The 25,096-nt window shown below is 45.3% G+C and overlaps 1 protein-coding gene across 3 annotated transcripts; it reads right to left on the reverse strand.

The window, feature by feature from the left end:
- On the reverse strand, positions 1–24,547 carry ZNF317 (zinc finger protein 317). 3 transcript variants are annotated; one of them, XR_007721583.1, is made up of 8 exons: positions 24,338–24,547; positions 7,690–7,806; positions 6,985–7,121; positions 6,348–6,474; positions 5,670–5,765; positions 4,820–4,902; positions 460–3,306; positions 1–365 (listed from the first exon to the last, which is right to left on the reverse strand). XR_007721583.1 is itself a non-coding variant. In XM_050770337.1 (7 exons), exons 2-7 carry the CDS (start codon positions 7,712–7,714, stop codon positions 1,987–1,989), a joined length of 1,788 nt encoding a protein of 595 aa, XP_050626294.1. In that variant the 5' UTR covers positions 7,715–7,806; positions 24,338–24,547; the 3' UTR covers positions 1–1,986. The 3 variants fall into 3 exon arrangements, 2 of the variants coding, with proteins under 2 accessions (XP_050626294.1, XP_050626295.1); XM_050770337.1 differs by having other exon boundaries at positions 1–3,306; XM_050770338.1 differs by lacking the exon at positions 5,670–5,765 and having other exon boundaries at positions 1–3,306.
- Positions 24,548–25,096: the final 549 nt, after the last annotated feature.

Below are 25,096 nucleotides of genomic sequence, written 5' to 3' on the forward strand. Positions count from 1 at the left end.
GCAGCTTAAACCAATAATCAGTTTTATTTTTTCTGATGTGAGAGAAGTCTGGAAGTCCAGGGCTGGTGCAGACACTCAAAGAAGCCACGGGGAAGGCCAGGGTCACTGTGAGCTTTCTGCAGTCACTTCCTTAGACTGTGGCTTTCATCCGCGCGGTCGTAAGGGGGATCTTCCAATACTAGGTACTGGATCTCTTTGCAAGGTGAAAAGTAGGGGGTAAAGCAAAGAACAAAACATACGGGGAGGAATTCAGGTTTAAGAATGACCCCTGTTCAAGAGCTTTCTCAGAAGCCCACGTGGGGACATCTGCTGATCTGTCAGTGGCCAGGGCTGTGGGACATGGATGGTACTAGCTGCAAGAAAACCTGTAAGAGATTTTTTAAAATTTAGATTAGCACACTTTACTAATCTGACAGAACCTGGATTCTCTTGATAATGGAAAAAGATAAGAGTGGATACCAGGGAAGCCACTAGATGTATCTGTCACTCTTGGCTGGACAGCAGGCTGCAAACATGCCACCACTTCACGGAGGCATCGTGCTCTGGTCGCAATCCGTGTGCATCAGGTACCAGTAACAAACGGGTACTGAGAAGTAGACCAATGTCACACAGATCTAAATATGCCATTAGTCAAGGGCGTTGTCCAAAAGGAAATTAGGACGTTATCAAGGATGAAGCTATAGTAAAAATACTATATACAAACCTTTCTTGATGAGGCTTAAGGGTTATTTAGAGGAGTGTAACCTTAAAAATAAAGACGAAAAATTTATGAGCGGGACTCCGTTTTCATGATGAGAGAGTAGGCGCAATTCCGTATTCATCAGAAAATCTCACTGGGGCTTCTCTTGGGGCTCTGTTTCCATGATGAAAGAGTAAGTGCAATCCCGTATTCACCGGAAAATCTCGCTGGGGCTTCTCTCCCAGTGAGAATGTTCACATGCACAAGTGAGGGGACCATGGCTGGAATCATTTCCACATAGGAATTATCAGCGCTAATTGTATTTTAAAAGTTTTGCAAAAGAATTTCTCCTAGCGTAAGTGCTCACAAGATTCATAAAAACAGAGGGGTTGCTGCAGGCAGTAATTGAGGAATGACTGCATGATTATTTTCAACCTCAGCAACGGTGACGTTCGGGGGCACGAATTCTTCGTTGTGGGGGGCTCCTGTGCACTGGAGGGGACTTAGCAGCATCCTTATGTCTTCTTACTACAAGTCAGGAGTATCTTCCCCCAGTTCTAACCACCAAAAATGTCTCTAGACATTGCCAAATGACGCCTGGACAGCCAAATCGCCGCCCGGCTGAGAACCCATGCTGTAGACCAAGGGTCGGCCAGGTTTTTCTGGAAAGGGGCAGATGACAGGAAGTATTTCAGACTTCACTGGTCACAAATGTTCTCTATCACACATTCTTCCTCCTTAAAGGTGGAACCACTATTGTTAGCTGGCAAACCATACGGAGACAGGCAGCTGGCCGTGGTTTGCGGCCCGTTCATGACCTTCCCACGTTCCTTACTTGACTGATTTCTCTCTTCAGTCTGATTTCTGTCATGAGGACTCCAGTGAGACTAGAAGGGGTTCCCCAGCCACTGCATTTACAGAGATGCTCCCTAGTGTGCTTATTATTACTCACAGACCCAGAAGGCTAGAAGTGGTCTGAAGTCATTTTGACATTAAATGCCAAGCTGGGATTTTGACATTACATGCCAAGCTGCCATTAAGTCCTCCCGTGTTTGTTAAGAGCCGAATGTACCCTGAAGGCTTCTCCTTGCTACAGACGTACATTTTCACCCCCAGCGTGAGTTCTCACAAACCTCTTATGGGATGAGAACGCCTCGTCTTCCCACAGTTTTTACAGGAATTGGACTTCTCCCAGGTTCCGTGGATTCTTTTGCGCCCAGTAAGGTGCGAGCTCACAGAGGCTTCCTCTTGCACCCACGAGGTCTGTTTCCGGTCTGAGTCATCCTGTGTCTTTCAAGCAGGCGCGCTCACTGGAGCCTTTTCCACACAGACGACACAAAGAGCTTCTCTCCCCGGTGAGTCTTCACGTGGCTCCTGAGGGATGAGTGGTCGCTGAAGGCTTTCCCGCAGACAAGGCATTCGTAGGGCTTCTCCCCAGTGTGGATCCTCCTGTGCACGTTCAGGTTGGAGCCTATGCTGAAGGCCTTCCCACAGTGATCGCATTCGTACGGTTTCTCCCCCGTGTGGCTTCGCATGTGCGTCTTCAGCGTTGACTGGTTCCTGAAGGCCTTGCCACACTGCCTACACTCAACGCGTTTCTTTACCAGGTGAATGCTCATGTGCCTCCGCCGGGATAAATAGTCACCGAAGACTTTGCCGCAGGCGGCGCATTCGTAGCGTCTCTCCTGCGTGTGTATCTTCCTGTGTGCGGTGAGGTTGGAACTCGCGCTGAAGGCTTTCCCGCAGAGATCGCACCCGTATGGTTTCTCTCCAGTGTGAGAGTTCATGTGAGTCTTAAGGATGGACTGGTTTCGGAAGGTCTTCCCGCACTGCCGACATTCCACGGGTTTCTTGACGATGTGAGTTCTCATGTGTTTCCTCCGGGACACGAGGTCGCCAAAGGATTTCCCGCATTCTTTACATTCGTAGGTCTTCTCCACCATGTGGTTCTTCTTGTGCAAATTAAAGTTCGACTTCCAGCGGAAGGCTTTGCCGCACTGCGTGCACGCGTAGGGCTTCTCCCCCGTGTGATTCCGCACGTGCTCTTTGAGGTGGGAGGGATGCTGGAAAGCCTTCCCACAGTCGTGACACTCGTAGGGCCTCTCTCCGGTGTGGGTTCTCTTGTGTGCAATGAGGTGGCAGCTCCGGCCGTACGCCTTCCCGCACTGATCACACTTGTAAGGCCTCTCGCCAGTGTGGACTCTCATGTGGATTTTCAGGGCCGAGAGGGTCCGGAATGCATTTCCACACTGACTGCAGTCAAAGGGCTTCTCTTTGAGGTGAGTTCTTGCGTGGCTCCTAAGGGCGGAAGGGTCGTTGAAGGCTTTCCCGCAGTCGCTGCACTCGTAAGGCTTCTCCCCCGTGTGGATTCTCCTGTGCCGTGTGAGGGACGCGCTCGTGGTGAAGGCTTTTTGGCACTGATGACATTCGTGCATTTTTCTCCCGTCGTACATGCTCACGTGCTGAGTGAGGTGCGGCCTGCCCTTGAACGCTACCCCGTAGTCCCGGCGGTGATAGGGCCTCTTGCCAGCGTGCCTTCCCATTGGCTGAGTGAGATGGGAGCCCATGCCGAAGACTTCCAACAAGTGAGCGTATTCGGTGGACTTCTCTGCAAGACCGGCTCTTTCCTGTTGGTTAAGACATGAGTGTTAAGGCAATTCTCATATTCATTGCAACCCTAAGCGTCATCCCCACATACACTGCTGTGAACAGATAGAAGCGCATTACTATGACTAGAGCTGTCACCATCTGCCGGGCGGACATGTTGTCCCTACCCCGTTTGAGCTCCATCAAAGACAACAGGTGAATGCCAGGCCACAAGGCGCCACGTATGTTACTTTTTGTTCTGTTTTTTTGTTTGTTTGTTTGTTTTGAGACGGAGTCTCGCTCTGTCGCCCAGGCTGGAGTGCAGTGGTGCAATCTTGGCTCACTGCAGCTCCGCCTCCCGGGTTCACACCATTCTCCTGCCTCCTGAGTATCTGGGACTACAGGGGCCCACCACCGCGCCCAGCTAATTTTTTGTATTGTTAGTGGAGACGGGGTTTCACTGTGTTAGCCAGGATGGTCTCACTCTCCTGACCTCGTGATCCACCCGCCTCAGCCTCCCAAAGTGCTGGGATTACAGGCGTAAGCCACCGCGCCCGGCCCACGTATGTTACTTTTTCAAAGCTTTTGGCGTATGGCATTTCTTCACTGTTTAAGATTGAATTGACCCTGGGTGCGGTGGCTCCAGCCTGGCATCCCAGCACTTTGGGAGGCTAAGGCAGGTGGACCACCTGGGGTCAGGAGTTCAAGACCAGCCTGGGTAACATGGTGAAACCCCATCTCTACTAAAAATACAAAAATTAGCCAGGCATGGTGGTGCGCACCTGTAATCCCAGCTACTGGGGAGGGTGGCACAGGAGAATCACTTGAGCCTGAAAGGTAGAGATTGCAGTGAGCTGAGATGGTGCCATTGCACTCCAGCCTGGGTGACAAGAGCAAGACTCTGTCTCAAAAAACAAACAAACAAGAAAAACACACTGAATTAAGGCTGGGTGTGGTGGCTCAAGTCTATAATCCCAGCACTTTGGGAGACCAACGCAGGTAGATCGCTTGAGGCCAGGAGTTCAAGACCAGCCTGGGCAACATGGTGAAATCCTATCTCTGCGAAAGATAGAAAAATTAGCCAAGTGTGGTGGCACACACCTATAGTCCCAGCTGCTCAGGAGGCTGAGGTGGGAGGATGGCTTGAGCCTGGGGGGCAGAGGTTGCAGTGAGCCAAGATGGTGCCACTGTACTCCAGCCTGGGCAACAAGAGCGAGACTCTTTCTGCCCCCCCAAAAATAAATAAACACCACCAAAACTGAATTGATATGTAAGTGTACAACATAAATATAAAATAAAACAAAAACTGCATTGAGCCCCAACACTCAATATCTGAGACATAGCTATAAAAATCTTTGTTCAGAGGCACTTTAGGTGAAGTAGTCTGTTAGGTTTAGGGTTGTCCCCAACTTGGTAATGCCCAATGTCTCCAAAACACAGTTTCCTCGGAGGAAAGCTGTTTGCCCTGGTGTTTGAACTGCTTTTCTAACCTAGGCTGCCCCAGTCTCCTCAGATGTGGAAGGAAGATCCAGAATGATCCCAAGGAAATCTTACCATTGTCACACCACTGGGCGTTTCCTTCCCAAAAATATCTTCCATAAGAAGTGACCACTTGGTTTTAGATGGAGTCTCCCAATCTGAAACAAATTGGAAAAGTATTAATTTGTTGGAAAAGGAAAATGGTGGGATGACGGTACAATGACACGTGGATTTCTTGGCAGATCCTAGGGCTATGTAAGGAAAAGTGATGCAAAAGCAATTGTTAAAAAATCTGGTCATGTAAGATACTTGGCAATGCCGGGGGTAGAAATTTAAGTCAATTCAGGCCTGGCGCGATGGCTCATGCCTGTAATCCCAGAACTTTGGGAGGATGAGGCGGGTGGATCACCTGAGGTCAGGTTTTCGAGACCAGCCTGGCCAACGTGGTGAAACCCCATCTCTACTAATAATACTAAAATTAGCTGGGCATGGTGGCGTCATGCCTGTAGTCCCAGCTACTCTGGAGGCTGAGGCACGAGAATCACTTGAACCTAGGAGGCAGAGGTTGCAGTGAGCCACTGCACTCCAGCCTGGCAACAGAGTGCGACTCTGTCTCAAAAAAAAAAAAAAAAAAAAAAAAAAAGAAATTTAAGGCAATTCTGATAGATGTTGATAATGACAGAAAGAGGATGATCAGGAACATCAAATATGAAAGAATGGGACAAAGAGCCCAATGATGGGAATGTGAAAGTCAAAGATGAAGGAGTGTGTGGACCAAAAGATTTGTCAGAGAATGGATGGGCAAAAAGAGGGAAAGAACCTCTCTCAGTTTCCCTGGATGACACTCCCTAACCTACCTCCCTCCACCCCAGTCACTGAATAGAGGTAGAGTCACAGCACCGCTGTTCGCCTGGGGCTCGCTCACCTGCACAAGCGCCCTGGTGAGTGCCCCTCTCCTCTGTCCTCGGCTCCTCCTCCTGCTCCAAGTGTGAGATGAGGCTGGGTTTGCCGACCTGATACCCTACACTCATGGGAAAGACACAGGTTGAGGGAGGGCCGTGCAGAGGACAACCAGTTCCATTAGCCTGGGCTCAACACTTGGGTCTTCAGTGTTCTGAGGGTGGACAAGTCTGACTTAGGAGCAGCAAAGTGGTGGTGCCAGAATTTCTAAGGGATACAGTAAAAGTTTTTGATTGATAGAAAACAAAACCGCAGGCTAGGCATGGTGGCTCGTGCCTGTAGCCAGGAGTTCAAGATCAGTCTGGGCAACACAGTGAGACTCCTTCATCACCAAAAATAAATTAAAAAAAAAAAAATGAAATAGGAAATAAGATCACAAATACCCACACATTGATCCTCTAAAAGAGTGGGGATTTCGTATCTCAGAAGCCCATGCCCAAGCTCAGACACGCACCGAGAACCCCCAAGGTCCCTGCGATGGACGGGCCTCAATACCCAGGAGAGGCCCCATGAGCATGGGTGCTGAGGCTGCTTGTTCACGGCTGTGTTCTGAACCCCTGCATCGTTCCTGGGTCACAGAACATACTCAAACAAAAACATCTAATTCATGGATGAATAAGTGGAGAAATGGCACTGGCCTTACCCAGTGAAGTGAGGTTGCTGTAGTTCTCCAGCATTACATCTTTGTACAGTTTTCTCTGAGAAGAATCCAGCAAGGGCCACTCCTTCTCGGTAAAGTCCACGGCGACATCTTGGAAAGTCACCGATTCCTGAAACGCCACGCAAACTTGGGGTCAGCAAGGAACCAGCCTAATGGTGTTCATGGTAAGATGGCTGAGGCTGAAGACCGGGCATAAGAGACCCAACACAGGATTTCCAGATGGCCTGCTATGGGGCTCAACATTTCCTCCAGGCGACAGTCCTCAGACATCCTCTCTCCCTGATGAGGCCGTCTTGTCCTGTCCCGTCACTTCAAATGCAACCCTGACAAGGGACTCATCTCCCTCTGCTTCTAACCCACTCCGAGAGCTTTTCGCTTTATTTCCCCCCGTCTCTGGGGTTGAGCATGGGCCTGAGCATTTTGCAAGCATGAGGGAGACAGGTGCTACATAAATCACTTCCCCAACACCAAGACAGCCCCAATATTCCTTGGCTCTCTCTTGGGCCCCGTTCTGGCATCCATCGCCTGAGACGAAGCTCTGAAAGAATTCCAGCATGCACTGGTGGGGTGCTTTAGGAAGTGCCTCTCCCGCTCTAGGGACCCAGAGATCTTAGTGCACCTGAGAACCAACACTGGGCGTGTGAGGCTCCAGACCACTGCACGCAAACAGGTCCAAATTCTGGGGACAGGAACGGTCTTTTGAAGAAAGAGGAAATTCTGACTCCTGGAGACAGGTGGAGTCCTGGGTGGACGTGGCTGGAGGAGAAAAGAGGGTTCATGAGAATCAGAGCCCACCCTGCCTCATAATACAACACTTGCAAACCAGGAAACTGCTCCACACTGACTCTGAGTGTTTATATCCTCAATCCTCTCTCTCTCTTCCTCTCCCCACCTCTCTTGCACACATCAGTTTCATAACAAGTCAGAGCAGCCCTGTTCCACCAAAAACAGAAAGAGGGTGGTGGGCTACGTACTCCTAAGAAGTGACACAGTCCCAGCCCAGGAGTGAAGAAATAGGCAAGCTCTGAGAGCTAGTTGTGACCTTGCTGAAGTTGATCAAAATAATAAATGGGATAACGCAGGGTTACCCATTACCTGCATCCTCATCACACATCAATGACACAGACACTCCCCCGCCCCCAGACCCACCAAGACCCTCAGCAGACACAGTCACTGGGGTGGTTGCTGGGGCTCTGTTCCCACCCCTTTTCCACTCGCCCATCCTCTCCCAGAAGCCCTCTATGGTGCACGTATCTTGCACCCCATCAAGTGGCAGGGGCCTCTTACCCACTTTCTCAGGGCATGCACTGACCCAAGAACTTACCAAATGTGGGGGACAGAGCTGCCATCCTCAGAGAATGGCGGTCAATTTGCCTGAGCAGGGCACCGGGACAACCAGGAAGCTACTCTCTTGCTCTCATGTGACTCTCCAAGCTGGCATCTGTAGCAAATGAAAGAACACTGGGAGTAGTCAAAGGCTATCTGTCTTTCCTGCTCACCGAAGAAAACTCCCAGTTTTGTTTTTTGGCATTTCCTCTTTTGAGCAGCAAGAGCTGCCTGATCCTGGACTTTTATCTTACTTGGGTAAACTCTCCCAGCAATGTGGTGGGGGGACAGCCCCTGATCTGCTGTAAGTGGGTTCAGAATTACTCTTCCTAAGTGATTTGCCACCAAGCACGGCTCTGTGAAACCCCCTCACTCGTTAAACACTCTGGTCCTAGACTTCTGCTCTTCCTTTACTTTCAAGGCCTGCAATCACTTAGGACGGCTCTATCCATGAAGATGGTCCACCCAGGGCCAACCATGAGTTCCAAACTCCAATGCCCTTTGCACCCACATTCCACACCAATATATACATCCTTGGGCCACGGCCTGGACGGCATCATCACTAGAGTCAGCCTCACCTCACAGGCAATGGTTTGGAAATCTGCTCTCTGGGCAAAGTCTCCCATGCAACCTTCTTCTCACATCAACTCTCTCGCTTCAGAGATTCGCGGCCACCTATGCTTCTGCCAACTTGCTCCCTAATGGCCACCTCCTCCACTCACTGAATCTGAATTTAAAAATCTTTTGAGATGAATCAGGCACTTATAAATTCATACAGAACATTTTCAGTGAGCTATGATCATGTACTCCAGCCTGGGCAATAGAGTGAGATTCTGTCTCTAAAAACAGAAAAAATACAAAGAAAAAATAAAAACAAAAAAAAAGAAAAAAGAAAAATGAACAGTGAACAGTGAACCATGGATTGGGAAAAAATATCTGCAATGCATACACCTGAAAAAGAATTCATGTTCAGATTAAAGAACTCCTACACAGGAGTACAAAAGGTTTATTGGAAAAAATAAAAAGAACTCCTGCCGGGCGCAGTGGCTCACGCCTGTAATCCCAGCACTTTGGGAGGCCGAGGCGGGCGGATCACAAGGTCAGGAGATCGAGACCACAGTGAAACCCCGTCTCTATTAAAAATACAAAAAAAAAATTAGCCGGGCACCGTGGCGGGTGCCTGTAGTCCCAGCTACTCAGGAGGCTGAGGCAGGAGAATGGCGTGAACCCGAGAAGCGGAGCTTGCAGTGAGCCGAGATCGTGCCACTGCACTCCAGCCTGGGCGACAGAGCGAGACTCCTGTCTCAAAAAAAAAAAAAAAAAAAAAAAAAAATAAAAAGAACTCCTCCAAAACAGCAAGAAAAAAAAAACATTGACCCAACAAAAGGGGCAAACGACTTTAATTAATAAACAGACATTTCACAAAACCAGTAAGAATCACATCCAAGGGTGCTGAACCTCACAGTAATTAGAGAAATGCACATTAAAACTAGAGCGGCCAAAATAAAAAAGACAACCAATACGAAATGCTGCTGAGTTTGGGACACACTGGCAACTCTCACATCCCGATGGTGGGACTGTGAAATAGTTCAACTGCTTTGGAAAACAATTTGGCAGTTTTTTTTTCTTCTTCTGAGATGGAGTCTTGCTCAGTCGCCCAGGCTGGAGTGCAGTGGTGTGATCTCAGCTCACTGCAAGCTCCGCCTGCCGGGTTCACACCGTTCTCCTGCCTCAGCTTCCCGAGTAGCTGGGACTACAGGTGCCTGCCACCACGCCTGACTAATTTTTTTTGTATTTTTAGTAGAGACGGGGTTTCACCGTGTTAGCCAGGATGGTCTCGATCTCCTGACCTTGTGATCCACCCGCCTCAGCCTCCCAAAGTGCTGGGATTACAGGTGTAGCCACCGTGCCCGGCCCACTTTGGCAGTTTTTAACAAGCACACCATCTGTCTGACCCACCAATTCTGCTCCTAGATATTTATATAAGAGAAATTTCAAACAATTTATATCCACAAAGACTCATACAAAAATGTCTGTGTTAGTCTGATTCCTAACAGCCAAACACTGTAAACGATCTAAACATCTATCAACCAGAGAATGGAAATACAAATTGCAATATGTTTACAGAATGGAATACTACTCAGCAATAAAAAGAAACTATGCAGACACACAACATGGAGAAATCCCTACGATGCTGGCCCAAAGAAGCTGAACACACAAGAAATGCTCTGATTGCAATAATATGATGTCCATGATGGCAAAACGTATTTAAGTTGATAGGATTGAAAAAAACAAAACAAAAACAAGATTGCTTCATTGGAGGATCACAAGACAGGGATAGACTGAAAGAAGCAAAGGGAACTTTCTAGGGTGATAAAATGTTATTTATTTTCAGATATACAGTGTACACAATTGTCAAAAATCCAAACTGATCACCTAAGACAGACCAGTGCATTTTCTTGAACATATATTAAATGCTGCTTAAAAAAAAGAAAAAAAAATGAGGCTTTCTTACCTTCTTGCTTCTAGTTATTTAAATATTCTTCTCACAACTGATCTATGACCTCCTCCTTTCCTTCTATGACAGACAAACAGATGTCTGCCCTCCCTTCTTGAGGCAATTCTTTCAAATCTGCTCCAGGCCCATCCCCTTCTCTGGACCCTCACACTACCTGGCTCTCCTTTACTTTCAGCCTCATTTCTCTACTGCTAGACAATTTCCCATGCATGGCCATGTGCTCAAGTCTATCCCATCTTGAAACCAAGGCCTGCCCTGTCTCCCCTTAGTGCCCCCTTCCAAGCAAAAACTTAGGAGCAGTTTATATTCACCATCTCCCAATTCAGTACACCCAGCATCCACTACCATCATCCCCATCCTCACAGAAAATACAATTTACTCCTGTGTCAGTGAATCCAGTAAATGCACTTCAGTCTTAGATTCTCACCAAAATTTGGTGTCTATTTTCTTTGAGAATAATTCTCTATTCTTGGCTCCTCTACAACTGTCTCCTGGTTCTTTCCCTGCTACTCTGGATCATCTGACCAGAGGTCCTCTTTCACCACTAAAGGCTGATTCCACTCAAGAGCCACCATTCCTCTGCATGCCTCATGCTTTGCCCAGGTAATCACACCCGCTCATTTAACTTGAATCCCCATCTCTAACACTTAAGTTCCAGCAGGAACTCGACATCGTATTCCCTTTGCCTAGGAAAAGCCACCAGTAAGACATCTCATACGATAACCAGTTCCAGTCAGGTGCAGTGGCTCCTGCCTGTAATCCCAGCACTTTGGGAGGCCGAGGTGGGTGGATCACCTGAGGTCAAGAGTTCGAGACCAGTCTGACCAACATAGAGAAACCCCGTCTCTACTAAAAATGCAAAAAATTAGTTGGGCATGGTGGCACATGACTGTAATCCCAGCTACTTGGGAGGCTAGGGCAGGAGAATCACTTGAAACAGGGAGGTGGAGGTTGAGGTGAGCCGAGATCACACCATTGCACTCTAGCCTGGGCAACAAAGCGAGACTCCGTCTCAAAAAAAAACAAAACAAAAACAAACAAACAAAAAACCAACAACAACAAAAAACACACATAAAAAAACTACCTTGATACACTAAAACTAGGGAAAGCAAAAGTAAAGACATAAAGATTAAAGCAGAGATAAATGAAATAGAGAACAGAAGGAGAATTAATGAAAACAAAAGTTGGTTCTTTCAAAAAGATCAACAAAAGTGACAAAACTACAGCTAGAATTACTAACAAAAAAAGATGCAAGTAACTAAGATCATCAGTGGAAGTGGGACATTACTACCAACCTTACAGAAATTGAAAGGGCTGTAAGAGAATGCCATGAACAATTATGTACCAACACATTAGATTATCTACACTAGCAGTGTGCACTTTATTTCTGTTATTATTACATTGTCATATATGGTAAAATAATTATACAACTCACCACAATGTAGAATCAGTGAAAGCCCTGAGTGTGTTTTCCTGAAACTAGATGGTCCCATCTGGAGGTGATGGGAGACACTGACAGATCATCAGGCATCAGATTTTCATAAGCAGTGTGCAATCTAGATCCCTCACATGTGCAGTGCACAATAGGGTTTGCACTCCTATGAGAATCTAATGCTGCTGCCGATCTGACAGGAGGTGGAGTTCAGGTGGTAATGTGAGCGATGGGGAGCTGCTGTAAATACAGATGAAGCTTCACTCACTTGCCCTCCGTTCACCTCCTGCTGCAGGGCCTGGTTCTTAAAAGGCCAGGGACCGGTACCCATCTGTGGCCCAGGGCTTGGGGACCACTGCTCTAGATGTATCAAATTCCTTGAAACATACCCAAACAAGCTCTAGAAGAAAAAGAAAATTGAGAGACCTATAACAAGAGACTGAGTCAGTCATCAAAAGCCATTAAATAAAAAGTCCAGGACCACCAGGCGTGGTGGCTCACACCTGTAATCCCGGCACTTTGGGAGGCCGAGATGGGCAGATCACCTGAGGTCAGGAGTTCGAGACCAGCTGGGCCAACATGGTGAAACCCCGTCTCTACTAAAAATGCAAAAATTAGCTGGGCGTGGTGCCAGGCGCCTGTAATCCCAGCTACTCAGGAGGCTGAGGCAGAAGAATCACTTGAACCTGGGAGGTGGAGGTTGCGGTGTGCCGAGATCACACCATTGTACTCCAGCCTGGGGGACAAGAACAAGACTGCTCTCAGAGAAAAAAAAAAAAAAAAAAAGTCCAGGACCAAGTGGCTTCACTGGCAAACCCTACCAAACATTTAGAATTAACGTGAAGGACATTATCAAGAAAGGGAATGAGACACAGAATGGTAGAAAATATTTGGAAATCGTGTATGTGATAGGGATTTAGTACCATTATAAACTCAACAACAAAGATAATCCAATAAAAAAGTGTGCAGGGGACTGGAACAGAACAGACGTTTCTTCAAATATATACAAATGAACTGTAAACACATGAAAAGACGATTAACAGCATCAGTCGTTAAGGATATAACATCAAAACCACAATAAATTGGCGAGGTATGGTGGCCCACACCTCGGGAGGGGTTTTAATTTGCTTTGTATGGACTTGTCTCCTCTGTGCGGTTTCCGCTGCGACTCGCATAACTGCACTGAGGTAAGCACCGTGATGCTGCTACTTTAACATCTGACTCAGGTCAATAATCAATATCTCTACTTTGAAACATTACCAGGGTTATAACAATCTTTCTCGACATCAATGAATACTTCTGCTATTGGAATTGTTTTAGATACTCAGAAACATTTCAAAACAATAATATATGAAGCGTGTTTTAATGTATAAACTCTGCTTTGGGGATTCATTATTCAACACCAAATTTGAGCTTGGGCCAACTGGAAGATGCATGACGCTTTCTTTCTTTTTACAAAGCCCTTTCCCGGTCATTGTGCCTTTAGGTTCCAACATTGAATCACTGCTGAGGAGGGGTAGAGAGGGTGACAGAGGCTCAGTCACTGAGGTGCAGTACCTCCATCCTCACCTCCCATTCATTCATTCATGCTCAACTAACAAGCTTCTGCAGGTCCCATTCCACCTCTCCCCACCAACATTAATGCCAATTCTACAGATGACAACATGTGTAGTGTTTACGGCGTACAAGGTACGAGACATTCTCCTGAGTCTTTCCAGGGCCACTCCTATTTAATCCTCGCAACCTCCCAGAATTATTCTCAAGTACCCAGAGAATAAGGCACCAAGGGACCGAGTCACTTGGTTAAGGTCATAGGTGGAAGTTGTGAACCTGGCAGATGCGACTGCAGAGCCACATCTTGTTGCCTCTCAAAATGACCTATGTCACCTATACAGTCCCCTACGTGGGAACCCTTGACAGCACATCTTGACCCTTCCTCTGCCTGACCTCCTGACACACGACCTTGCTCACTATGAATCTATCTCCCTCTTCCTGGGATGCCACTGCTCTTGCAGCTGTGGGTCCCAGGCTGTCCTCACATCTCCGGTTGCTCTTTTGAAGACTCTGGCTTGAGATCCCTCCTCTACCTAGCCCCTAAAGGTCAGGGTTCCCCTGGGCCCCTTCTCCCCGATCTCCCACGGGTCCATATTGTGAAATACCCCCCAACCTTTGGGGGTGCTGACACCCAGGTTCTGATTGCGCTTCTGTGAAGGTCCGCTTGTCCCTGAGGCCTCAGGTGACTCCCCTTTGATGCAAGCCCACAGTTCTGCCCCTTCCCCTCCAAGAGTGGGTTCATCAAAACTCAGTTTTCTCGGCCGGGCGCAGTGGCTCATGCCTGTAATCCCAGCACTTTGGGAGGCTGAGGTGGGCGAATCACCTGAGGTCAGGAATTCGAGGCCAGCCTGTCCAGCATGGCAAAACCCCGTCTCTATTAAAAATACAAAACTTAGCTGGGCATGGTGGTGGGTGCCTGTAATCCCAGCTACTCGGGAGGCTGAGGCAGGAGAATCGCTTGAACCCGGGAGGCAGAGGCTGCAGTGAACTGAGATCTCGTCATTGCACTCCAGCCTGGGTGACAGAGAGACTCTGTCTCAAAACAAAACAAAACAAAACAACTCAGTTTTCTCAACTGGAAACTGAAGACTTCAATATAGGGCTATGTATGGAACTCTATAGGCTCAGTAAAGAAACATTCACTCTAAAATGCCATCATCATTACAATAAAATGACCACTGATGATTTCACAATTACTTAACAGAATTGTTCATTTACAGTGGGTGCCACTCTCTGCTCCCTGACACCTGCCACACCCAGAATGACTCAGAGTGAGTGGCAGCCAGGTGGCTACTTAGTATCCCTACTGCAACAGTCAACAGGACCCCACACTAAACACCTACAACTGTGCTGTCGCCAGCCTCCCCACATTGATGGCAGCTCCAGCCTCCCAGGGGCTCAAGTCAAAAGCCTTGCTCGTCATCACCTTCAACTCTCCTCTTTCTTTTCTGTAGTCCACATCTGCATTGCCAGCAAATCCTGCCAGCTTTATCTTTAAAACTTAATCCAAAAATCTGGTTGCTTCTCACCACCTACACTGCTACTGCCTTGGCATAAGGCATTGCTTCTCTTCTAGAACATTCCAGCCACTTCCTAACTGGTCTCCTGGCTGCTGTCCCTGACTTCCCTTAGCTTCCATGACAGCCGTAACTTTATGGGTAAAATGTAGATCACATCGCTCCTCTGTTCAAGATCCTCTGACGGTGTCCCATCTCACTCAGACCAAGGGCCCAGATCCCTGCCCGCCTCACTCACAACTCCCTCTGCCACCGGACCCTCACCCAAGCCACGCAAGCCTCACTGCTGTGCATCAGTGCACAGCCATTCCCCCGCCAGCCAGGCTCCCACCTCAGGGTCTTTGCACCTGCTGCTTCACTGCTTGAAACGTTTCCCGCACATTCTCAGTGTGCCGGGCCCCCTCCCATCCTTCAGATCTTTATTCAACTTTCCCTGTCCTGATCTGGCATTCACTGACCACTCTTTTCTTTTTTAAGAGATGGAGTCTCGCTCTGTTGCCCAGGCTGGAGGGCAGTGGTGCGATCTCAGCTCACTGCAACCTGCACCTCCTGGGTTCAAGTGATTCTCCCACCTTAGCCTCCCAAGTAGCTGGGACTACAGGTGTGCTCCACTGTGTCCGGCTAATTTTTGTACTTTTAGTAGAGACAGGGTTTCACCATGTTGGCCAGGCTGGTCCTGAACTCCTGACCTCAAATGATCCGCCCACTATGGCGCCTTGGCCACTTTTTAAAATGCAAATCCCTGCTTCTTTCAATCCCAACTCTCCACTCCTTTTCCTTTTCCCCAAAGCACTAATCTCCAAGTAATATTCTGTGTAAGATTAGGCTCTATTTTTTACTGCAAAAACAGACAAGCCCAAATCTCAAAGACTCAATACAATGGAAAGTTTATGCCTTGCTCATGTCACTTGTTCAACCCAGGCTGGTGTCAAAAGTTTTCCTGCTGCTCAAGGATGCCACTTGTCTCTGAACCAACTGACACCCTTAGCCATCTTGGTCACAGATGATGAGCAGGAAGCTGGACAACTATGCATTCTGTCGTCTATATTTTGACCCTGAAGCACTCGCAGCCCACTGGCCAGAACTAGTCACATGCCCCTGCCAGCTCCAAGGATCCTGGGAAATGTAGGACAGCACACAGAACACTGGGTAAGCATTATTATCCCTCTGCTGTCTCCTCCATGCACACTACGTAGTTTATTTGTTTTGATTTCCTGTGTGCCCAACTAAAAAATGCATTCCAGGTAAGTAGGGACTTTTTACTTTGCTGCTATTTTGTTCACCATTCCAGTGCCTGATATAAATAAGACAATAAGTAGGGAATGAAAGAATGAATGGATGATGAGCAAGCTGATCTACATTTGCCTTCATACTGAGACAGCCACCCAGGGGATGCCACCTTGGGAGGACCATAAAGGAGGGGCCTATGGAATGTAGGGGGTCTGGGATCTCCTCAGAAGGTCCTGTGAAATTAAACAGTAACCCAGATACTAGGACACAGTCCTATGGCTTTGCCCAACACCCTGGGGCCAACATTCACCACCATCCTCCAGAAGAGACAAGGTGCCCAGAGGGCTGGAGCTTAGAGAGTGCACCCACATCAATTAAAAGCCTGTGGAACCTTGTTGATATTTTGCAATGATGCAAACCAGAGCTCAGAGTGGAGCTTCTGGCCAATTTCTCACCTGAGTGATTCTATCACTTTCAGAGGTTGTCAGTGCTGGGTGATGGTGTATTAGTCCATTCTTGCACTGCGATAAAGAAATACTTGAGACTGGGTAATTTATAGGAAAAGAGGTTTAATTGGCTCACAGTTCTACAGGCTCTACAGGAAGCATAGTGGTATCTGCTTCTGGGGAGGTCTCAGGAAGCTTCCAATCATAGAAGGCAAAAGGGAAGCAGGAAAGGCACATGGTGAAGCAGGAGCAAGAGAGCAAGGGGCAGGGGCGGGAAGGTGCCACACACTTTTAAATGACTGGATCTCAGCAGAACTCATTCACTATCATGAGTACAGTACCAAGGGGGATGGTGCTAAACCATTCATGAGAAATCCACCCCCATAATCCAATCGCCTCCCACCAAGCCCCACCTCTAACACTGGGAATTACATTTCCATACGAGACTTGGGTGGGGATACACATCCAAACTGTATCAGAGTCTCAAAGAACTGGTGGCCCTGAATACAAAGGAAGCAGGAAGATTTCAGCATCTAGGCAACCCCAGCAGGATGTGGAGCAGGGAGTCTAGAACAGCTGTAGGATCTATGAACTCAGAGACGTTGTGCCCCGTTTCTACATGATAAATGAAACAAAACCACGAGCATCAGAATGCTGTCACCATGGATAAGTTAGAACCGACAGGTTAATTTTTCAGAGCTGTTGGGGTTGCTTAATTTCTCCTTTGATTTTCTTTACAGCATGGTGAAAGCAGTTCTATTTTTCTATTTCTACACATCTTACTCTATTCTCATTGGCATCTGTTTTTCTCAGCAGAGCCAGGACTGGGATGAGGCAACCAAGGCTGCTAGACAAGAGTGTGGTATTTAAGGAGGTATTTCCAGTGTAAGACAAACACCACGTTGGCTCAGAGCGAGTGGCTCCCTATCTCTGCACTCACAAACCTCACTTTGCTCCAGCCCTGCTCCTCCGTTTTAGAAGATCTGCCTCCTCCATCAAGTTTGTGGTCCAAAACAAACGTTGCCCAAAACTGTTCCATTATGAGCTCTCTCGTGACCATAATTCTCCCAATATTTGATTTTATCCCCATATTCGACTTAATCCCAGTATCCTAGGATATTCAGAATTTGCAGATGTAAATATTGTAGAGAGAATAATTCTTTTGTTACTTTTACTGACTGATATTTCTGCCCTTGCTAGAACTATTTCTACCACTGCTATTCACGTAAATATAGGCCCAGAGCGGTGGCTCATTCCTGTAATCTCAGCACTTTGGGAGGCTGAGGCGGGCAGATCATTTGAAGTCAGGAGTTCAAGACCGGCCTGGCCAACATGGTGAAACTCCGTTTCTACTAAAAATACAAAAAAATTAGCTGGGCCTGGTGGTACACGCCTGTAGTCCCAGTTACTTGGGAAGCTGAGGTGGGAGGATCACTTGAACCTTACAGATGGAGGTTGCAGTGAGCCAAGATCATGCCACTGCATTTCCAGCCTGGGTGACAGAAATGAGACTCTGTCTTAAAATACATATATATATTTTACATATATACATTATATATATGTAATATATATAGTATATATATTATATATTGTATGTATATATAACATATATTGTGTATATATATAATATATATTGTGTATATATAAAATATATATAGAGTGTGTGTGTATATATATATATAGAGAGAGAGAAGGCAACAAAGGTTATGAGAACATCATATGCCATTTTCTTGGTCCAGAAATGCATTACAGTAGTAAATCAACATACCCTCCTTTCAACCAGCTAGATGAGATGTTGCAAGGGGGTGGGGAGCAGGGTAGGAATTCTGTTTCCAACAAGCAACCTAGGAGCTCCAATTAAACCTTCCACGCATAACTATTTCAAATGTAACACAAAGTACAGACAGATGATATGTTTCAAATTCATGTGCTGGCAAGAAATTAACATTCAGAAAATTAAAAATTTATGATTTCTAAAGGGCAATTACAATTGCTAAAATAAAAGCAAAATGGAAACCTACAACAAAAGCCCTAAGTAAATAGCTTTTAGTTTACACACAGACAATAATAATAATAATAATAATAATAATTTGTTTCTTAAATATTGGCTGCTGCATAAGCGTCCCCTGGAGCACTTTAAGTAACTCTGACACCCAGATCATATCTCAGTTCAATTAAGTAAGTCTCTTTGGGGGTGGGCTGATGTATTAGTACTTTAGCAAACTCTAAATGAAATTTTTACGAAAGCTGAAGTTTAAAAGCTAGTTGTAGCAATAAATGCAAGGGAAGCACAGAAAAAGAGTTGAGGAACACAAATACAGCTAAGAACCATGCGGGGGCAGAAGATAAAGAATTGAACCATTTCTAACTGGAGTTACAGATAAGAGACAGGGAAGGAGCCTAGGCAATTACTGAAAAATATAGTGGCTGTAGAGTTTTCATTTTGGAAGGAAAATATAAACAGATTGAAGAGAGATAAAATCTTAGGCACAATGAACCAGATAATGGTAAAAAGAATATCTTAACAGCAGCCAGAGGAAAAAAAGGCAAGTTACCTTTTAAGCAATAATTCTCAAACTTTAAGTTACATCAGAGTCACCTAGAGGTCTTCTTAAAACACTGTAAATATCTCTCTATTAAGATACAAAGCAAGCCTGGGCATGGTGGCTCACACCTGTAATCCCAGCACGCTGGGAGGCCAAGGCAGGTGGATCACTTGCACGCAGAAGTTCAAGACCAGCCTGGGCAATGTAGCAAGACCCTATCTCAAAACAAAACAAAACAAAAAACTCACACTTCTAGGCCCCATCCCCAGGTTTCTGATTTAGAAGATCTGGGGTGTAGGGTCAATGAGTATGTATGTATTTTTTTTTTTTTGAGACGGAGTCTTGCTCTGTCACCCAGGCTGGAGTGCAGTGGCGTGATCTCGGCTTACTGCAACCTCCACCTCCTGGGTTCACGCCATTCTTCTGCCTCAGCCTCCTGAGTAACTGGGACTACAGGCACCCGCCACCATGCCCGGCTGATTTTTTGTATTTTTAGTAGAGACAGGGTTTCACCGTGTTAGCCAGGATGGTCTCGATCTGACCTCATGATCCGCCTGCCTCGGCCTCCCAAAGTGCTGGGATTACAGGCGTGAGCCACCGCGCCCGGCCTATGAGTATGTATTTCTAACAAGTTCCCAGGTGATGCTGATGCTGCCGGTAAGGAGACTACCCCCGCAAGAAACAATGCTTGGCCAACATGGTGAAACCCTGTCTACTAAAAATACAAAAATTAGCTGAGTGTGGTGGCGTGCGCCTGTAATACCAGCGACTTCGGTAGGCTGAGGCAGAAGCATTGCTGGAACCCAAGAGGCAGAGGTTGCAGTGAGACAAGATCACGCCATTGCACTCCAGCCTGGGCAATAAGAGCGAGACTCTGTCTTGTGGGCCGGGGGGGAAGAAAAAGAAACATTAGACTGACAGCTGACTTCTCATCATTAACAGTGGAAGCCAGAAGATTATGGAACATCTTCATAGTTCTGAAATAAAATATAAAATTCTATTACCACCAAAAATGTCCACTGAGAAAGAAGGAAAAACACGGAGAAAGAGGAAAAGAGGTGTTTTCTGAGCACCAAAAAACCAAGTTCCTAAGGAACAAAGTTCCTGTGGGCTTGCAACCCGCAGAAAAGAGAATCATAAAGACATATGTCAGGGAGAAAGAAGGAATTAAAGAATGAAAGCAAAGAGTGGAAGAATTACACCGAAACGTGCAAGAACCACACCGAAACGTGCAAGAACCAAGTGAAGTGCTCAAAGTGACAAAAGTGTGAGTATAATGTAACAAGAAATGATGGTATGCAATAGCAATAATAATTTCTTCCGAGGTTTAAAGAAAGAACTCGATATGTGCAACTATGATATATCAATAAAAAAAGAAAGAAAATGCATAAGAAAACCATGTAAATCAGGAGAGTAACATATATGCAAATCTAGATTTAATGAACAAGCATGGGTAACAACTGTTTAGAACAACCACTGAAACAACAGAGTAAATCCAAAATGTACAGAAAATAAAAAAGGAGAATGACAAAAATACACAAAAGAAGCTAGAGAAAAAAAAAATAGAAGACAAATGTAAAATACAGAAGATGTTAATGGAATAAATGCTTTAACTAAAATACTAATATTCACAGAATAGATTAATCCAATTATATGCTATGTACAAGAGACATCTAAAATATAAGAATACAATAAGAGCCGGGTGCGGTGGCTCACACCTGTAATCCCAGTGCTTTGGGAGGCCAAGGCAGGTGGATCACCTGAGGTCAGGAGTTTGAGACCAGCCTGACCAATGTGATGAAACCCCATCTCTACTGAAAATACAAAGATCAGCTGGGCGTGGTGCCATGTGCCTGTAATTCCAGCTACTTGGGAGGCTGAGACAGGAGAATCACTTGAACCCAGGAGGTGGAGGTTGCAATGAGCTGAGATCATGCCATTGCACTCCAGCCTGGGCAACAAGAGCAAAACTCCACCTCAAAAAAAAAAAAAAAAAAAAAAGAACAGAACATAATAAGAATGGAAATAAATGGATATATAAGGCAAGTTAAAAAAAAATGCTGGTTTGAATGTTAGTATCAGACAGAATAGATTAAGGCAAAAGGGCTCATAGAGAAAAATGAAGTATTACATAATAAAAAGTTATAAATCCAGAAAGAGGTGTGTGTGTGTGTGTGTGTGTGTGTGTACAAAACACAGCCTCAAAAAAAATGAAAACACGAAAATTAAAAAAGAAAAAGGGGGACAGAACTCTAAGGAGAAATGGATGAAGCCACCACCAGAGCTCTCACAAATCCAGTTCAAGCAGGCAATTCAATAAGTACATGAAGATTGAACATGATGAAACAGCATTTCCTAACTATAAAATCCAACCACTCATGGGGCCATGTTTGTCTCAGAAAATGCTTGACCACAGAGCAATGCAGATGGCCAACAATGACCAAAAGATAACCAGAAAAAAAGTCACAGAAATGAAAGTAAAAGAAAAAATTCTAAATCCGCAGGCCAAAGAAGCCATATTTCATATTTAGAATTAAAATACAATAAAGTATGATACTGCAATTCTTTGGGATGTGACAGGCATTCAACATAAGAAACTGGAAAGAAACATCCCAAAAAGGAAGAAAACGATAACAATCAGAAAGTTATAAAATAGAAAACATATATATCATAAAGTGGTTCAATCAAGCCAGAAGTTCTTTAAGAAGGAAACTGACAACATTCTGACGGAATTTATTTTTGTAAAGACCAACATATAATTATTACAAATAAAAAAGTGGATAACATTACAAATGTAGCAAGCAGTAAAAATATGAGTATGTTATGAACAACTTTGACTATACAATTTAAACCTCAGATGGAATAAATAAATTCCTAAAGAAATTTTACTCATCATAACAACACAAAAAACCTGAATGCCCCGCAACCCTTAAAAGAACAGAAACAATAGCTTTAAAACTTTCCACCAAGAAAACTCCAGACCCAAATGGTTTTTCCAGGTACTACTCCCGTTCTAAGTAACAAATGATTCTATCCTTATGCAAAACATTCCAGAGTTTAGAAAACAGAACACTTCTCATCCCATTTTATGAGGCTGGCATAAATCTGAAACAGAAAAGGAAAATTTCACTCAAGCATAGATCCAAAAACACCAAAGTATTAGCAAACCGAAGCCAAAAGTAACAAATAGTAACATGTCCTTTCCAAATTATTTACCAATACAAATTCAATGTCACAAGAGAAAATCAATTGGTTTAATTTGCCACACTATAGGAAAAAAAACAAAATTATATTATTCACTCATTCATTCATGACATAGCAGGACTGAGTGCCATCATTCAAGGTACTCGAAATGTATCAATAAACAGATACAAAAGTATCAATACAGATTTTGTATCAAACAGGTAGAAAATGTATCAATAAACATCAAAAAACAGATACATAATGGCAAAAAAAAAAAAAAAAAAAAATGTTAAAAGCCTGCAGCAATTCACAAGAAAAACTCAAGTAGGAAAAGAAGGGAGCTTCCTTTGCCTAATAAAAACTCTTCCAAAGAAAAGCCTTCGCAGACACAAATGACAATTCCCTTTTAGATCAGAAAAAAACCAGGCCTGCCTAGAGTGTGCCATCCAGACTCCAGTCAATGATAATGGAAGTCCCCAGCCAGTTCAGCCAAAAAAAAAAAAAAAAAAAAACAACAAAAAACAAAACAAAACAAACAACAAAAAAAGACAATTTATCTTCTGTATAAGTATTTATATTTTCGTTTTGAATTGTACAGTTTCCTTGTCTACGAAGAACATCCAACAAACTACACAAAAGTTATTTTCTGAGCACCAAAAAACAAAGTTCTTAAGAATAAATAACAAAAACAACCTAAATCCTTTTTGCAGGTACTTATAAAACTTTACTGAGCCGGACGTGGTGGCTCTCTCCTGTAATACAGCACTTTGGGAGGCCGAGGTGGGTGGATCACCTGAGATTAGGAGATCGAGACCATCCTGACCAACAGGTTGAAACCCCATCTCTACTAAAAATACAAAAATTAGCTGGGCGTGGTGGCGGGCGCCTGTAATCCCAGCTACTCGGGAGGCTGAGGCAGGAGAACCGCTTGAACCAGGGAGACAGAGGTTGCAGTGAGCCGAGATTGTCATTGCACTCCAGTCTGGGCTACAAGGGTGAGACTCCGTCTCAAACAGAAAGAAAAAAAAAACAACTTTATTGAAAGGCATGTAAATTAATGATGTAAATCAATTAACTGCAGCTCAATGGCATAAAAATGACAATATTATCAAAGTTCAAATATAGATTCACCACAACTTGAAAACAAAGGCCCAGTATATGGGAATTTGGTGAACTGACTAGAATTTAAGCCATGACACTCCTGAGAAAGAATGGCTAGGTGTAAGTACTTCATCCACAAGATATTTAGAAATCTCTAAATTACAAAGGTGTGCTTGCATCAATATGGAAAAACATTGTTTCCAAAAATACTGAAGCGGCTGAGTTCATTCACAAATAATTACCAAAATTAGGAAATATATCTTCTGGAAAAGATGTATAAGCAGTCAAATCCACGGAGAAAGTATTGGTGGGAGAGGAGGATGCAGTTTAGAAGAAGCACACAGCTTTCTGAGATTTAATAATCTCTTTCTTGGCCTGGTTTGTAGATTCGCTTTACTGTTGGCCTTTTAAGTGTGTGTAAGTGTGTGTGTGTGTGATCATACTTTTTTTGCATGTATGTCCTATTTTCTAGTGTTAAAATATTTGCACAGAAAAGGACACACCACAAAATAAGACGGTAATATTCAATGGAGAAAATTAATAATCACGATAAGTATAACTGGACTAACTCTCAAGTTAATTAACAAAATGTTGAACTGAATAGTAAATCTACGAATAGGCTATTTGCAAGAGAGTCCACTAAAATTAAAATAAATAAAAAAGTGCAACCGGAAGGACTTAAAAATACAAAAGGTACTCAAGGTAAGTGCTAAAAAGAACACCTGTGTGCTGACATTCAGGAGATAAAATCGACTACAGCGCAGAAGGAAGGTGATTTCTCCTCGCGATGTCCAAATCCTGACGCCCCCCAATCTTCTGAACTGCCCCCAAACTCTTGAACTCACTTTAGCCGGGCTTTTCCGCCCCCACCACAGAGACTCAGGGCTTTTCAGGATCAGGTGACCAATGCCTGTCTCATCACTAGCTGCAGTGGTCCAATTTCATCTTTCGCGTCCCCAGCGTTTCATATCGCTGATTGCGAGATCTAAACGCACCCCTCGTCTGGCTGCCGAGCTCCTTAGCCCCCGACCCTCGTACCCTCTTAGTCCTCACCGCCAGATAGGCCTCCCGTGACCCCAGGAACTGAGGGAGAAAAAGGTTAAGGAAAGCAGGGCTTACACGACTGGGAGTAGGATCGGGGGAGCGGAGGTGACGGAAGCTGCCGCCGATGCGAAGAGAAGTTCATACGGCAGGTCCAGTCTGGCGCGGGGACGCGAGAGGTCCCCAACAGGCCGAAACAATTCGCCGCGGACCCCTCCTTGGCCCATGTGTCTTGGGGAAATCGACTCCACAGAGTAATGGCTTCCGCTTCACTGCCGCCTTCCAACTCTCGCGGGACTTCATTGGCTGCGTCTAATACGGAAGCAGGGGCGGAGAGGATGCTGGGAATTGTAGTTCCGAAGCTTGGATTGGCATGGCGGTCGTACCCGGGTGGAATCTGACGGTCCAGCATATTTCTCCAATTTCTACTCAAGACTCAAATTCTCAGCCACAACCCACAGCATTTTGTAGCCATCATAGTGGTAAAGGTTGAATCAGGCACGAATTGTCATCTACATGACACAACTGGGGGACATTTGCATGATGAGCAGAATATTTGCATTGCCTTAAATGTCTCTCTATAAACTGCTCATATGTTGGAGTGGAGAAAAAGTAATAGAAATTGCACAGCGAAGAAATTGGACAACATCTGGACCAGGTGATCAAATCAATATCACCAGTGAGGGTCAGATGGAGACCATGTGCCTCTGAATGACACCTTGGGAAGGGCGTAAAATCACCATCACCTGTGTGGTGTTCATCCTACGTATCTGCTATTTTGTATTTTTTGCCCCACATCTCCCCATTTCTTCCCTAACTCTCATACCTGTGATAACC

Source organism: Macaca thibetana, chromosome 19, assembly GCF_024542745.1.
Source record: "Macaca thibetana thibetana isolate TM-01 chromosome 19, ASM2454274v1, whole genome shotgun sequence".
NCBI classification, from domain to species: Eukaryota; Metazoa; Chordata; class Mammalia; order Primates; family Cercopithecidae; genus Macaca; species Macaca thibetana.